At 40.4% G+C, this 15,686-nt stretch overlaps 1 protein-coding gene across 2 annotated transcripts in view; it reads left to right on the top strand.

Annotated features, from left to right (window-relative positions):
- The first annotated feature begins 957 nt into the window (after positions 1–957).
- Positions 958–15,686, top strand: part of LOC127572736 (selenocysteine insertion sequence-binding protein 2-like) — a 68,986-nt gene continuing 54,257 nt past the window's right edge. For both annotated transcript variants that reach the window (XM_052020294.1, XM_052020293.1), the window contains exons 1-3: positions 958–1,243; positions 12,282–12,424; positions 14,508–14,802. In XM_052020294.1, the coding sequence (XP_051876254.1) occupies positions 1,214–1,243; positions 12,282–12,424; positions 14,508–14,802 (468 nt within the window). In that variant the 5' untranslated portion in view covers positions 958–1,213. The remainder of the gene's footprint in view (positions 1,244–12,281; positions 12,425–14,507; positions 14,803–15,686) is intronic.

Below are 15,686 nucleotides of genomic sequence, written 5' to 3'. Positions count from 1 at the left end.
TTCTGTGAATCCTGCACTAGATCCCCCTGCATTTCAGAGCTCTGCAAATGCTCACAGTTGCAATAGAATAGTTTGGTTTTTCCTGTCAAAATGGAAAACTTCACAATTTTCCACATTATACTCCACTTTCCAGATCTTTCCAACTCACTTAACCCATTAATATTGTTTCTAGCCTCCTAATGTCCTCTTTACAATTTACTTTCCTCCTTAGTTTGTGTTAACAGCAAACTTACATTGTAAAATGTGGAGGTCTCAGCACCAATCCCTGTAGCACACTACTGATTACATCTTGCTATGTTTCCTGTTGGCCAGCCAATTTTCTAGCCATGCCAATATATGACCTCCAAGATCATCACTTCTTTTTCACAATAACTTCTGATATAGCACATTATTAAATACCTTCTTGAAACCTAAGAATAGTACATCCACAACCCATATTACTTCTTCATATTGGTCATAGCCATGTTGGCTTTATCCAATTATCTTGAATTCCACCAGGTGCGTTAGAGTCTGACAATGTAAGTTTGCAGCACTGAAAGAGACTTTTCAATGTGGACCATCAAGTACCGATCTATACTAAACCCATTTATTAGCACTTCATCCAGAGCCAACTATGCCTCGGCGATTCAAGTGCTCATCCAGATACTTAAATACTGTGAGAGTACCTGCTTTCACCAGTTTATCAGGTTGAGCAATCCAGATTGCAACTACCCTCAAGACGAAAACATTTTTCCTCAGATCTCCTCGAACTCTTACTCCTCAGTTTAAGCCCATGGTTACGGTTGGTTATAGACACCTCTGTTATGGGGAAAAATTTCTCACTGTCCACCTTGTCTATGTCCTCCAAAGGAAAACAGATCTTGCTTCACAACTCAAACATCCCATCTCAAGGCAGCATCCTGGTGAATCTCAAGTTGATAACATGTTTAATATTAAACATTTTCAGCGTTCTCTATAACAGTCAATAAGTTAATTGTTCTGTAGTTTCCTGCTTTCTCTTTCCTTCCCGCTTCAGGGATTTGGTTTCTAACACTGGGCAACATGCTCAAAAATGTTTCAATTATGAAATAACAGACGGAGGCATTTTTCATGCGCATCCTTTGTCTCTTCGGCCTGCGGGCCTTCCGGGCTGCCGTAGTGAGGCGGGTATCGATGCTGTTGTGACAGTGGCGCCTGAGAACGGCTTGGCCGTTTGAACGCTGCGCCTGCCGCCATGGCTGAGCGGAGGGCGAGCCAAGCGAAGGTAAGTCGAGTAGTTGGGGGGGGGGGGGGGGGGGGGGGAGCATGCGGTTGTCCGGGGTGGTGGTTTGGATCGATGTGCTGAGATCGAGTAAAGTGTTGTCGGGCAGGCGGCGGGCCCTGGCCAGGCTGAACTCGGCGCTGAAGCCCTTGGGACCCGGTGGGGGTGCGTTTGACTGTTGGCCTGGCTTCTTACTCTGCTAATCCGCCTTTTAAAACGCCCTTGTCGTCCTTTACGTTTTAAATATTGGATGTAGCTCTAGGCAGTTCATCATAAGTTTTAGTGAGAATGACGCGGGAGGAATAAATAGTACTTTAGAACTCTTGGAGGTCCCAAGCCTTTCAAAACCAGGAGAATGTTGTAAGCACAGTCACTGCTGTTTGTCTTGCTTGCACAACAGTTTGAAACGTCGTAATTCTTTAAAAAATACATTCCCCTCATTCCTTGCTGCTGCTTCAAAAATATTTATTGATTTATAGAATTACTAGGTCCCAATTATGGTTTGATTTGGTTATTAATGTTTGATACATGTGATCGTATGGGTTGCATAATAGGTGAACTGGCTGTGTTGATGTGTTCCAATTAGTGAAACCAAAGTGGTTTTGTGCAGCACGAGTTCCAAGTAAAACTGATCACTACATGTTTGCATTGAACTGTGACAGTGGTAAAATGGGGACAGCTTAGATTAAAAGACATAGAACATTACAGCACAGTACAGGCCCTTTGGCCCACGATGTTGTGCTGACATTTTATCCTGCTCTAATATCTATCTAACCCTTCCCTCCCAAATAACCCTCCATTTTTCTATCATTCATATGGCTATCTAAGAGTCTCTTAAATGTCCCTAATGTATCTGCCCTCACAACCTCTGCTGGCAGTGTGTTCCACGCACCCACTACTCTCTGTGTAAAAAAAACACTTCCCTCTGACATCCCCCTTATACCTTCCTCCAGTCACCTTAAAATTATGCCCCCTTGTGTTAGCCATTTTCATCCTGGGAAAAAGCCTCTGACTGTCCACTCGATCAATGCCTCTTATCATCTTGTACACCTCTATCAAGTCACCTCTCATCCTCCTTTTCTCCTAAGAGAAAAGCCCTAGCTCACTCAGCCTCTCCTTATAAGATGTGCTCTTCAATCCAGGCAGCATCCTGGTAAATCTCCTCTGCACCCTCTCTAAAGCTTCCACATCCTTCCTATAATGAGGCGACCAGAACTGAACACAATACTCCAAGTGTGGTCTAACCAGAGTTCTATAGAGCTGCAACATTACCTCGCAGCTCTTGAACTCAATACCCTGACTAATGAAGGCTAGCACACCGTAGATCTTCTTAACAACCCTATTGACGTGCAGGGCAACCTATGGATGTGGACCCCAAGATTCCTCTGTTCCATTAACCTTGCATTCTGCCTTCAAATTCGATCTTCCAAAGTGTATCACTTCACACTTATCCGGGTTGAACTCCATCTGCCACTTCTCAGCCCAGGTCTGCATCCTATCAACGTCCTGTTGTAATCTACAACAACCTTCTATCCACACCACCACCAACCTTCGTGTCATCAGCAAACTTACTAACTCACCCTTCCACATCCTCATCCAAGTCATTTATAAAAATCACAAAGAGCAGGGGTCCCAGAACAGATCCCTGCGGAACACCACTGGTCACCGACCTCCAGGCAGAATACACTCCATCTACCACCACCATCGGTCTAAGTTGGGTTTCTATACTGTCAGGCTGAAATAATGGTACTTGCTCAATGCTTCTTTAGTGGTTTGTAGTTGTAAATTTAGTACCAGTGATATCTGTATGAATGATAAACTCCACCAGAAAACACTGGTTAACTGAGAATGAACAGATCTAGGAGCTGATTAACCACAAATGCAAACCGGTTTTGAACTGGAAATTCCACCATGGCTTAAGGGTTATAAAATAAAGCTCAACAAGCACTTATGGGCTGAGGTGTTGCTTAAAAAAAGCTTGTGACCTGTATAGCAAACCTCCCGGAAGAATGGCGGACTGTACTTGTGTTAAGAGGGCTGGGAGGTTATTTTCAATTTATGTGAAAATCCAGAAATTGACCTAAAATTGCAGTTTCACATCATGCTTTGAGAGAACCAAACTTTTCAAGAGCTGTAGATGTGGGCTTTGGGAAACAGAACAGCTGTGTTATAGTAAGGAGTCAACATGTGTAGTTACCTGAGATCTCTGTATATCCAAAGAGCTAGACTCCACAAACCTGTGATAAAATAGAGGCTCCATATGTGTGAATTTTGTCCAAAGAGGCTTTTAGAAATATCAACATCCAGGAATTTTGTTTACACGTGGCATGTATTTGGTTTGGTTCAGCAGCAGAAAGCAGGTACTGATAAATATAAAAGCTATTATTTCACCACTTAATGTGCTAAGTGTAAATTGTAAATCCATTGTAAATACATAATTTTATGAAATCTTGAAGTAAAGTAACACTTATTTTGCAGTTCAGATTGCCCAGCTATAGGAAGAATGTCATTAATCTGGAAAGGGTGCAGAAAAGATTCACAAGTATGTTACCAGGACTGGAGGGCTGCTGTTATAAGGAGAGCGTGGATAGGCTGGGACTTTTTTTCCCGGAGCATAGGAGGCTGAGGGGTGACCTTATGGAGGTTTATAAAATCATGAAGGGCATAGATAAGGTGAATGGTCACAGTCTTTTTCCCAGGGTAGGTTTAAGGTGAGAGGGGACAGATTTAAAAGGAACCTGAGGAACAACGTTTTCATATTGAGGGTGGTAGGTATTTGGAATGAGCTACCAGAGGAAGCTCTAGAGGTGGGTACAATTACAACGTTTAAAAGATATTTAGACAGGTACATGGATAAAAAAGATTTAGAGGGATCTGGGCCAAACACGGATAAATGGGACTAGCTCAGGTAAACAACTTGGTTGGTATGGATGAGTGGGGCCGAAGGGCCTGTTTCTGTGCTGTGTAACTCTTTTAAAATTGCATCACTCAGCTAACACAGATACCATACAGGAAAGGGGAGCAGAATTAAAGTAAAGAAGTTCAGGCCAGTAGAAAGGAAGCATGAAAAATACTGTGTTAGACCAAAGGAAGTCCTGCAGTTTCTATTTGGTTATGGCAGTGAGATTTTACCTTAAGTGTGTGATCTCTCAGCCACAGAATAAGAACAGGAGCTACAGTCAACCACAGAATTACTGTAGTCAGAAAGGACAAACTGGCCATTCAATGAATGTTGGCAGGTGAATCACTGAAACAGAAAATATAGTCAGGCTGAGCTGATCATTCACTGTGAGTCGTGTCATGAGATCATTTGCAGATCCCGTGAAACATGATTTGTAGTCAATGTCTTTCTGGATAGCTGTGGGTATTAACATACAGCAAGGAGGATAGAGAAAAGGTATAAAAATGTCATCTGTTACATAAAGTAACTGTAATTGTTCAGCTTCAAGTAAAGGTATTTCACTATGGAATAAGGGATTCTGGTTTGTTGTCATTTACAAGTAAATCCCTCGTCAGGACTTCTGCACAGCTAGTAATAATCACATTCCCAGGCTATTTTAAACATAGAGAGTGAGTGGAAACTTCACTCCTATACCTACAGAACAAGTATTTGGAGTCAACGCAGGACATCCAGCAGCTTGCTGATAACCACACATACATGGGTTCTTCACTGCGATCGAGACCATTTGTGGCCCATACACCCAAGGCTTGCCTTGCTTAGAGCCAGAAAAGAAAAAGAGCCTATCAGGGAAAGAAAGGCAATCACAAAATACTGGAATGAGCACTTCAAAGAACTCCTCAACTGAGACTGTTCTTGATATGGCTTTGACTGAATCCCATAGCACATCTACCAGTAGTCCAATCTTGCCACTATCTCTCAAGCAGTTGAAAAACCCAAATATCAACCAAGAAACAAGGTCTCTGGAATAATAAGTGTCCCTGCTGGAATTATGAAGTATCACTTACAGCAATTTTGGACACAGGTTCACAGCCTTATCTCCCACTTTTGTGAAGAGGACATGGCAGTGGATACCATGATTATGACCATCTTCAGAAGTAGAGCAGCCATCTGATTGTGGTAACTATGGGGGAATCTCACTGCTGTCTGCCATGGGGAAAGTCATCGCAAAGGCCCTCCTCAACTGCTTCCTCCCAATTGCCTAAGCTGCACCATGAATCGCTGTTTAGATTCTGAGGCATAAGGGTATGATCTTGACCAAGGGACAACTCAGAGGAAAAGTTAAGAGACCAGTATTAACCACTATACATGGCTTTTTTTTCAGCTTGGGATTTCAGTTGTGTCAGTTGAGAGGCACTGTGAAGACTCTGCTCTCTGGAGTTCATTTTCATTGTACAGCTGCTATATGATGGCATAGAAGCCATGATACTAACTAACATCCCGGCCATAAGCATAATCTCAGTTGAGATTGGAGTCAACTGAGGTCAATGTTCCAACACTTTTCTCAAACTTTCTCCCCTCCAACAAGCTTCCCATAGGTATAGAGCTAATCTAGACAAACTAAGACAAACAGTAACGAAGATGACTCCAACCACAGTCATTGAGCTGCAGTACACAGACCAGGGTTGTATACATATATATTCTGAGGCCAAATTTCAAGTCTGTCTAATTCATTCATTCATTACCTCATTCATTGATGCTTTCAAGACAATAGGTTTACAGTTGACATCCAGAAAACAGTTTCTCTACCAGCCTGCCCCCAACTGCAAAAATTTCTACTTTCAATCACCCCCAGACAATAAGTCTCCTCTATGCGATATAGGTCCAAGATAAAATCCTGAAAATCTCTGGAACCATCTCCAGGCAAAGGAAGACATTGATGAAATTCACCACTCTTTCCAATGCACTAACATGGCTTTAGCCTTCAGAGGAATTGTATGTTGAAAAGTAAAACCTCAAACCCAGCACAAATCTTAAGATTTACTAGACAGCAATGATCCCTGCCCTTGTATATCTCAAAGCACGGAAAGTGTACCAACAATGCTGTCTTCAAAACATCCTGCAAATCCACTGGCAGGATGATCAAATCAATGTCATCATTTCCCAGGCTATCATTACCAGCACTGCCCTAATTGCACTCGGTTAGCTCCATTGGATGGACATTATCCACATCCCTAAACAGACTCCTGAAACAGCTACTCTGAGCTCCATCACAGGAGGAGATTACTAGGAAGACAGAGAAAATGACGATGTTCTCAAAGCTTAATGGGGGGAATATAACCTCCCCAAGTACTTGGGAATTCCTGGGCCGCAATCTGAAAATTGAAAATAAACATTTGGGATGCCACTGACGATCTTTGGGAGCACATGGAAACTCAGCAAAAATGGTAGAAAGTGAGTATCACCTCCCATGGTGGCATCTTGAGCTACCCTAATACACCTATAACCAGCATGCAAATAGGTCACCCTCTTCCTCGGGAGTCTGGCCTAAGAAGAAATTAAGACCTACACCTAACAAACAGGAAAAGTGCTTGGGAGGGATTGATAGATTTTAAAAAATGCATTGATGCCAAACTGGATTAAGGCAGTGTAGTCCTGATGATGTCATCTAGAAGAAATTGGACACTCATAAATCCTCAAACCCAGTGGCAGGATAGGTAAATTAGTGACTTATCATTGGTCACCATCCCCAGCACTGAGACTTTTATCATGCTGATGCAAATGTCTAACTGAAATAAGCTCTCTAGTCTGAGCTCCTTCATAGTGTGAGTTTTCCAGAAAATGTTTCAAGGACATTCCATTGGTCTTCTTTGAAATAATGTAACATTTTACTGATATGGGAATCCCTGACCCATGACTGCTCAATATGGAAGGGGACCATTTGAGAAGGTGCTGTGCATCACAGATCTCTACAATGGTAGCACAGACAATGAGTAAATAGCAGAAGGAGTGCAGATCATTATAAACAACCCATCCACTTGCCCCATCAAGCATCACCAGCCCCAACAGTGGCAAAGTCTGTGGCTCCTACTTGGAACTTTTCAGCTACCTCAGAACCCATAGACCCCCAGTGGAATCATGTCACCCTTGACTCTGAAGTAGTTTAGGAAGGACACAGACTAAACAAAATACAAAGTGGATATTTTATCAAAACCGAAAATCAGCTGAAGCTGGAAATTTAAAACCAGAAAAATATCGGGCAGTATTTAGAGGGGAAAAGTTGGGTTTTAGTCTAAGATGTCAAACGTGGCCTGCAGAAAGTTTCATCAGAAAATCAGGCTAAAAATAAATGATCGAGTTGAGAATGCCCAATAATAATTTCCTGGAATCACAAGGCCTTTTTTGAGGAATTACACAAAATTGGAAGAGAGAATTTATTATCAGTCGTAATAGAACTGAAGATACACAGAAAATGTATTTGGCATTGAGAGGTATTTAAACTGGGTAAATGGCAACAGCTGAATCATTGAATGGAACTTGTTAAACCAAAAAACAATTCAGCAATTGTATGTGTGTAGAATACTTGAAACTAAAGGCCATACATATTGAAAGTTCAAAAATAAATCCAATGGAAAATTCAAAGAAACCTGTTTGCCCATGGTGGTTGGAATGTGAAATATATCACCATGTGGAGTGGTTGCTGATAATATCTTTGATATTTGTAATGAAAGATAAAGTAAAAGAGGATGCAAACAGTGAAATGAGGAGGCGTAAGAGATAGTTTGCATGAAATATAAATATCAGCCTAGATTAGTTGGGTCAAATGGCTTGTTTCTGTGTCATTGGTTCTATATGAGTTAGAGCCTGCTCTTCATTCATCAAGATCATGGCTGATTATTTTACCTATCTCAACATATTTTTTCCTGCACTATCCCAATATCCATTGCTTCCTTAATTTTTAGATATCTATTGACATCTATTTTGAATGAACAATGATAGAACTTCCATAGCCCTCCAGGGTAGAAAATTCCAAGGATTTTCCACCACCTGCATGAAGAAATTTCTCCACATCTCAGTCTTAAATGGCCTAGCCCTTATTCTGAGACTGTGACCCATGATTCGAGACTCCTCCTTGCATCCAGCCTATTGAGCTTTGTAAGAAATTTTGTAAATGTCAGTGAGAGTTCCTCTCATTCTTCTAAACTCTTTAAAAAAAATACAGGTCCAGTTCATTCGAGCTCTCCTCATGGTAAACCCACTAACCCTGAAACCAACCTGGTGAATCTTTTGTTATGTGCTCCTACTATGACAAGTATATCTTCTTTTGGGTAAGGAGTCAAAAACTGTACACAGTACTCCAGGTATGGTCTCACTAAGGCCTGCAGAATTGCAGTAAAAAGTTCTTTACTCCTTTACTTGAATCCTTTTGTGATAAAGGCCAACATATCATCTGCCTTCCTAATCACTTGTTTCACCTGCATGTTGGCTTTCAGTAACTTATGTACAAGGACACCTAGGTCACTTTGAACATCAACATTACCCAATCTCTCACCATTTAATTTAAAAAAGCTTGCTTTTCTGTTATATGCACCAAAGTGGATAACCTTTATTTTTACATACCTACAGGATATTGTACTTGCCATGTTCTTGCTCTCTCAGCTTGTCCCTCTCTCATTTTGATCCCTCCTTACATCCTCTTTCGTACTTGCAATCCCACCTGCTTTTGTATCTTCACCAAACTTGGAAAAATATTCGTCCCTCAACCAAATTGTTAGATAGATTGTGGATAGCTGGGGTCCAAGCGCCACTCTCTGCAATACCCCTCTAGTTACTGCCTGCAAAGCTGAAAAAGATCCATTCATTCCCATTTTTTGCTTTTTAACTATTAACCAATTCTCAGTCCATGTGGGTATAATATTCCCAGCCATATAGTGAAATTTTGATCACCAACTTCCTGTTAGGGATTTACAGAAAGCCTTTTGAAATTCCAAATATACCACATCCACTGGTTCCCTCTTATCTATTCTGCTAGTCATATCCTTGTACTCCAGAAGCTTAGTCAAGCATTATTTTCCTTTCATAAATCCATGCTGAATCTGCTCAGTCCTATTATTTTTGAGGTATCCTGTTATTACATCATTATAAATTCCAGTTGCCTTTTAACAGGGCTAACAGATCAGTAGTTCCCTGTGCTCTCTTTCCTTCCTTTTATTAAATAGTAGGTCATATTTGCAACCTGCCAATCCACAGGAACAATTCCGTAACCTATAGAGTTCTCGATAGCTACCCACTTCAAAACTCTGGGATGTAGATCCTTGGATTCTTGGGATTTATTGGCTTTTAATTTCACTATTTTCTGTAGTACTTCTTAAGTTGATAATTATTTCCTGCAGTTCCTCATTCTTGGTCAATATTTGGTTCTCTGGTATTTCTGGTAGGTTTGTGAACGAAAATGCACAATACCTGTTTAATTCTTCTTCTATTTCCTATTTCCTACTATAAATACTCCTGTTTTTTGTCTGTAAGAGACCACATTTACTCTTGCTAGTCTTTTCCCCTTTTACATGCCCATAGAGGCTCTTACAGTCTGCTTTTGTGCTTGCCCATTTACTCTCATTCTATCATGCTTCTCTTCATCAATTTCTTGATCCTCCTTTGGGTTCTAAAATGTTCCTAATCGTCAGGCCAACTGCTATTTCTAGCAACTTTATAAGCTCTTCCTTGAACTTAATGTTCTCTTCAGTTTCTCTGTCAGCTATAGATGGACCAAGTGGGTTTTAGTGCCTCAAAGGAATATATTTTTCTGCAAATGATGCCTGGTATTTGAAAAATATTCTTCAAGTGGATCTGTAAACAATCTGAGATGTTTAGGTTCAAAGTAGGCTTGTCAGGTTTTTGGTTGCATTTTAGTTTTCCTTGTATTTGTAATCATCTTGTTTGCTCAGTTGCCTTTCACCGAATAGTTATAGCATAGAGGGAGACATCTGGCCTGTCAAATCAGTACCTGCTCCATAGAAGACCAATTCAGATAGTTCTTTCTTATCCTTACAGATTCTTTCCTTTCATTTACTTATCCAGCTCCCTTTTGAACCCCATAACTGAATTTGTTTCCACTTCTATCACTGACAGTACATTCTAGACCAGAACTACCAGCTGTACTTCTTTTTAAAAAAAAGATTTTCACATTAATCTTTTGGTTCTTTGGCCAATCACCTTTACTCTCTGTTCCCTGGTTCTTTGTGTTTTTGCCAATGGGAAGGATTGTAAACCTTGTTGTGATTTTAAATAATCAGAACCTCTTGGAGTCTCCTCTGTTCCAAAGAAAACAACCCCAGCTTCCCCAATTTATCCACATAACTATAGTCCCTCGTCCCTGGAATCATTTTGCTAACCTCTTCTGCACCCTCTTCAAAATTGTCATTCCTTTCTGAATGTGTTGCACTAAGAACCAGGCACAAACTTCAGTTGTGACCAAACTGTGTTTTATAAAGGTTTGTTATGAATTCCTTGGTCTTGTACGTTGTGCTTCTAGGTATAAAGCCTAGGATCCTATATATAAAATACAATCATTTTGTTAACGTATGCACATATAACCCCAAATCATTCTTGTACCCACTTTACCCACTTGCCCTCTTGTTTATAATTCCTCTTCATAGAGTCGTAAGAGTTATAGAACATAGAACAGTGCAGCACAATACAGGCCCTTCAACCCACCATGTTGTGCTGACCTTTAAACCTCGCCTAAGAATATCTAACCACTTCGTCCCACATATCCCCCTATTGTAGATTCCTCCATATGCTTACCTTATGCAGCATCCAAACATGCACTTTGGCCCAACTCATCCATGCCAACCAAGATGAGTACCTGAACTAGTCCCATTTGCTTGCATTTAGCTTATATCCCTCTAAATCTTTCCTATCCATGTATTTGTCCAAATGTATTTTAAAAGTTCTAATTATACCCACCTCTACCATTTCCTCTGGCAGCTCGTTCCATAAGCTGACCAGCCTGTATATGAAACGATTGCCTCTCAGGTCCCCTTTAAAACTTTCTCCTCTCACCTTAAACCTATGCCCTCTAGTTTTAGACTCGCCTGCACTGGGGAAAAGACTGATGATCCATCTTATCTATGCCCCTCATGATTTTATAAACCTCTTAAGGTCACCTCTCAGATTCCTTCACTCCAGGGTAAACAGTTCCAGCCTCTCCTTATAACTCAAGCACTCCAGTGAATCTTTCCTTGTGAATCTTTTCTGCACCGTCTCTAGCTTAATTGTATCAGACTAAGAAGAGCATAGGTTCCTTTAACACTCCAGAGATTTGAGCACAAATATCTTGCTGACTATAAGGCGTATGGTGTGTTGGCCTTCATTAGTCGGGATATTGAGTTCAAGAGCCGCGAGGTAATGTTGCAGCTCTATAAAAGTCTGGTTAGACCACACTTGGAGTATTGTGTTCCGTTCTGGTCGCCTCATTACAGGAAAGATGTGAAAGCTTTAGAGAGGGTGCAGAGGAGATTTACCAGGGTGCTGCCTGGATTGGAGAGCATGTCTTATGAGGATAGGTTGAGTGGGCTAGGGCTTTTCTCTTTGGAGAGAAGGAAGATGAGAGGTGACTTGATAGAGGTGTACAAGATGATAAGAGGCATTGATCGAGTGGACAGTCAGAGACGTGGGGGCATAATTTTAAGGTGATTGGAGGAAGGTATAAGAGGGATGTAAGAGGTAAGTTTTTTTACAGAGAGAGTAGTGGGTGCGTGGAATGCACTGCCAGCAGAGGTTCTGGAGGCAGATACATTGGGGATATTTAAAAGACTCTTAGATAGCCACATGAATGATTGAAAAATGGAGAGCTATGTGGGAGGGAAGGGTTAGATAGATCTTAGAGCAGGATAAAGTGTCGGCACAATATCATGGGCTGAAGGGCCCGTTCTGTGCTGTAATGTTCTATGTTCTATACAGTGCCATCCTGTTGAAGGTCCCTCCTTTAAATTAAGCTGTTAAATGAAGGCTTTCTTTGGTGGACGTAAAAGATCCCAATGTACCACTTCAGTTTGGTTAATTCCTGTTTTGTGTACTATATGTACTTGCATTTTTTTTGTCATTGAAATAAAGTATAAAATGTAACCCATTCTTTTATAGGAGACCAGATTATCAGCTGATGTTGAGCCATTTGTGCCAAAGCAGCAAATAATAGGAATGAGATGGACTGAATCGTCATCTACTCCATTGCCCAGATATTTAACAACCTGCTATCCTTTCGTTCAAGATCCTTATGTGGATGGGTGAATATTATTCAATATTTCAATGTGTTGTTTATTGGAACAGGAAAAAATCACAATTTTGAACTTTACAAAAACAAAGATTGCTTTTTCTTCGGCATCCTGGTTAACTTATGGTACCAAGAAGGGATGGTAATAGCAGTGATGTACAACATCTGGCCTAAGCATGTTTCTGTCTGGCTCACTTCAGTGAGAGCTGAGCTGCCCACACCTGCTGTTCCCCTATGTGCACTTACCTGCAGAGACGTCATCATTCCCAAAACTGGCTTTTGATCAGTAAGGCACCATGCAGCACAGGGCCATACTGCCAAAAATGCAAGCCCTACTAAACCTCATTGCCAATCTGCCAGTCAAAGCTATCAAAAAGTTTTGAATTCTTTGAATATCTTTGACATCAGTGAGCATTTAATAGTTCTTGAATGTTTTTCAAAAACAGAAATTAAAGTAATAGCACGTTTGTTTTAACAGCTAAATACAGTTAACTGAAAAAATGTAAACCACCTGAAACTTGCTTTCTCTTCCATTCAAATGATTGAAGTTGCTGAGCCTGACCCAAGGCCCAACCTAGCACAGGTTCAATGGGCAGATTTCCCAGCATGACTGCTGAAAAAATTCAGGATATTAGTTCTTCACTGCCAGCTTCAGAGGACAGTCAGAATAAGAGTAGTGAGGAATCTTGGAACTTAAGATTGTGTGAGCAACCCATCCTGCAAAAAAAAGGTGTGCACCACAGGGTTATAGTTATTGGGGAAAGAAGGCTGAGAGAAAACATCCAGTTTTCCTCAGAACTAAGGGAATAAGGAGAGAGAAGGGAGTCTGAATAACTTTGGAAATTTCTATCAATTTGGATAGACAGAAACATCATTCCAAAAATAAATAAAATTAATCCAAAGCATGAATTTAAAGATGGGAATTGATGGTGTTTCTCAAAAGGCCAGACTCCATCTGTGCAGGGAGAAACAGTTAATGTTTTGGGACAGTGACCTTGATGTTGGATCCATTGTAGCAGACGTGAAGCATAAACTGAGGAAAGTGATGCATTATCAAATACTGCTTATTAATAGTACCCAGAATATTTAATCCTGTTTCCTAGAAACTGGGTTGAGGTTAACTTTAAAATTACTATTTCCCTCCCCTCTTCACTCATTTACCATTACCTCTTCCCCCCCTTCCCACCCCCCCACCGCCCACCAACTCTGTGTGGGCATATAGGTGTTTAGGATCTTTAATCATGGAAGAATGAACATCATTGTGGCCCACTGACTTGTTTCTGTTTTTTTTCCCTATGTAATCTTAAATAATGGGCAAAACATAAAACCTGTTTTTAAAAAGAAACTGGAACAAAGGAGGTAATAATGCCATTCTTCCTGCTTACATTTTGCATTTATTCAACATTTTTGTTAAAGAAGCTGCAATTGTGTTTCCAGATTGCTGTGGTAGGACTTAGTATTTGACCTTCAATATGCAACCAGCAGGCGCTTTTGTTTCAGTACCTACTGTACTAATTTTGCTTTTAGATAAATGTACTGTTTAACGTACCTTTTGCCAAATGGAGAAGGGAGGTGCCAAACTCTTCTCCCAGTCTGTCTGCTGAGCTAATTGGTGTTTGGCTGATACAACAATTGGCCTTTCACTAGAGAAGACAAAGTTCCTGCTGCTGATGGCTCTCCAGTTATTTCAGTGAAAATGCATTCTTTGTGTAATGACATTATTGATCCTGGCACTAGTGACTTCTCCTTTCTTGTAGCTGGTAGAGTTTTCCCAGTCACAGTTTAGGCATCTACATGAATGCTTTGTAAGGTATCAGAGGAATCCATACCAATGTAATTTAGTATCCTCAGTAAAGAAGTAATACTAATAATGTTCAAGTGTGAAACAAGATGGCCTGCAGATAAGAATTTTATTTCTGAATCGTATGTTGGTTCATGATTTATAGAATATAACTGCGTAAGGATGCGTTGCTTCACTGAAGGAAATGTATAGCTTAATGTACAGTACATTCACACAAATAATGATGACTTTTCTTGCAATTGGCTCCCTTCCCTATCGATTAATGCACTTATTGTTTTTTTGCTATACTCTTTAGGCAACATTTACATGCACCAGAGAATGGCTGCAGTAAATTTTCCCAGAATTTTACAGAGTTGCACACATCCTATCCAGTTATGTCATCTGATTTACCTGTGGATTATTCTTTATATTATTCATACAAACAATCTGCGGATTCCTCTTTGAATCCATTTGCACAAGCATTTCTGCACTCTGAGGATATTTGCTCTTCAAAGCACAAGTACAATGGTAGTAGCCGAGGAAACAAGAAGAAGCGGCATGTTCAACAGGACTCTGAGAAGGAGCGATTGTTTTTGGGCCAGTCTTCAAAGGTATGTAATGTAGTCCATTGTTGAATTGGGACAAATCAATTCTCTGAATTTGTGAAAGATTATACAGTGCTGATTGGGATGCCATTCTAATTTATGTATATAATATTTTCAGAAAATGATATCTCTTTATATGTACAGAGATGCTCTTAGTGATTCCCAAAGTGTAATTTTTAATGTTTAAAAATTGTGCACCATTATAGGATTGGTATCATTTTACAGCTAGATTGATTAGGGATTTGCAAGCCTGAAAGTACATTCATGATTCATTTCTCCTAAAAAAGAGAATGGAGTCCTGCCCATATATGCAGTGATACATACAGTGGCATGCAAAAGTATGGGCACCCCAGTCAAAATTTCTGTTACTGTGAATAGTTAAGTGAGTAGAAAATGAACTGATCTCCAGAAGTCATAAAGTTAAAGATGAAACATTCTTTTCAACATTTTAAGCAAGCTTATTTTTGTTTTGTACAATTTTAAAGTGAAAAAAGGAAAGAAGGACCATGCAAAAGTTTGGGCACCCCAAGAAATTTGAGCTCTCAGATAACTTTTACCAAGGTCTTAGACCTTCATTAGTTTGTTAGGGATATGGCTTGTTCACAGTCATCGTTAGGAAAGGCCAGGTGATGCAAATTTCAAAACTTTATAAATACCCTGACTCCTCAGACCTTGTCCCAACAATCAGCAGCCATGGGCTCCTCTAAGCAGCTGCCTTGACTCTGAAAATTAAAATTGATGATGCCCACAAAGCAGAAGAAGGCTATAAGAAGATAGCAAAGCGTTTTCAGGTAGCCATTTCCTCAGTTCGTTATGTAATTAAGAAATGGCAGTTAACAGGAACGATGGAGGTCAAGTTGAGGTCTGGAAGACCAAGAAAACCTTCCGAG

This window comes from Pristis pectinata, chromosome 7 (genome assembly GCF_009764475.1).
Source record: "Pristis pectinata isolate sPriPec2 chromosome 7, sPriPec2.1.pri, whole genome shotgun sequence".
Classification (NCBI taxonomy): domain Eukaryota; kingdom Metazoa; phylum Chordata; class Chondrichthyes; order Rhinopristiformes; family Pristidae; genus Pristis; species Pristis pectinata.
Note: the sequence above shows the minus strand (reverse complement) of the source record. Positions and strands in the feature narration are given on the sequence as shown.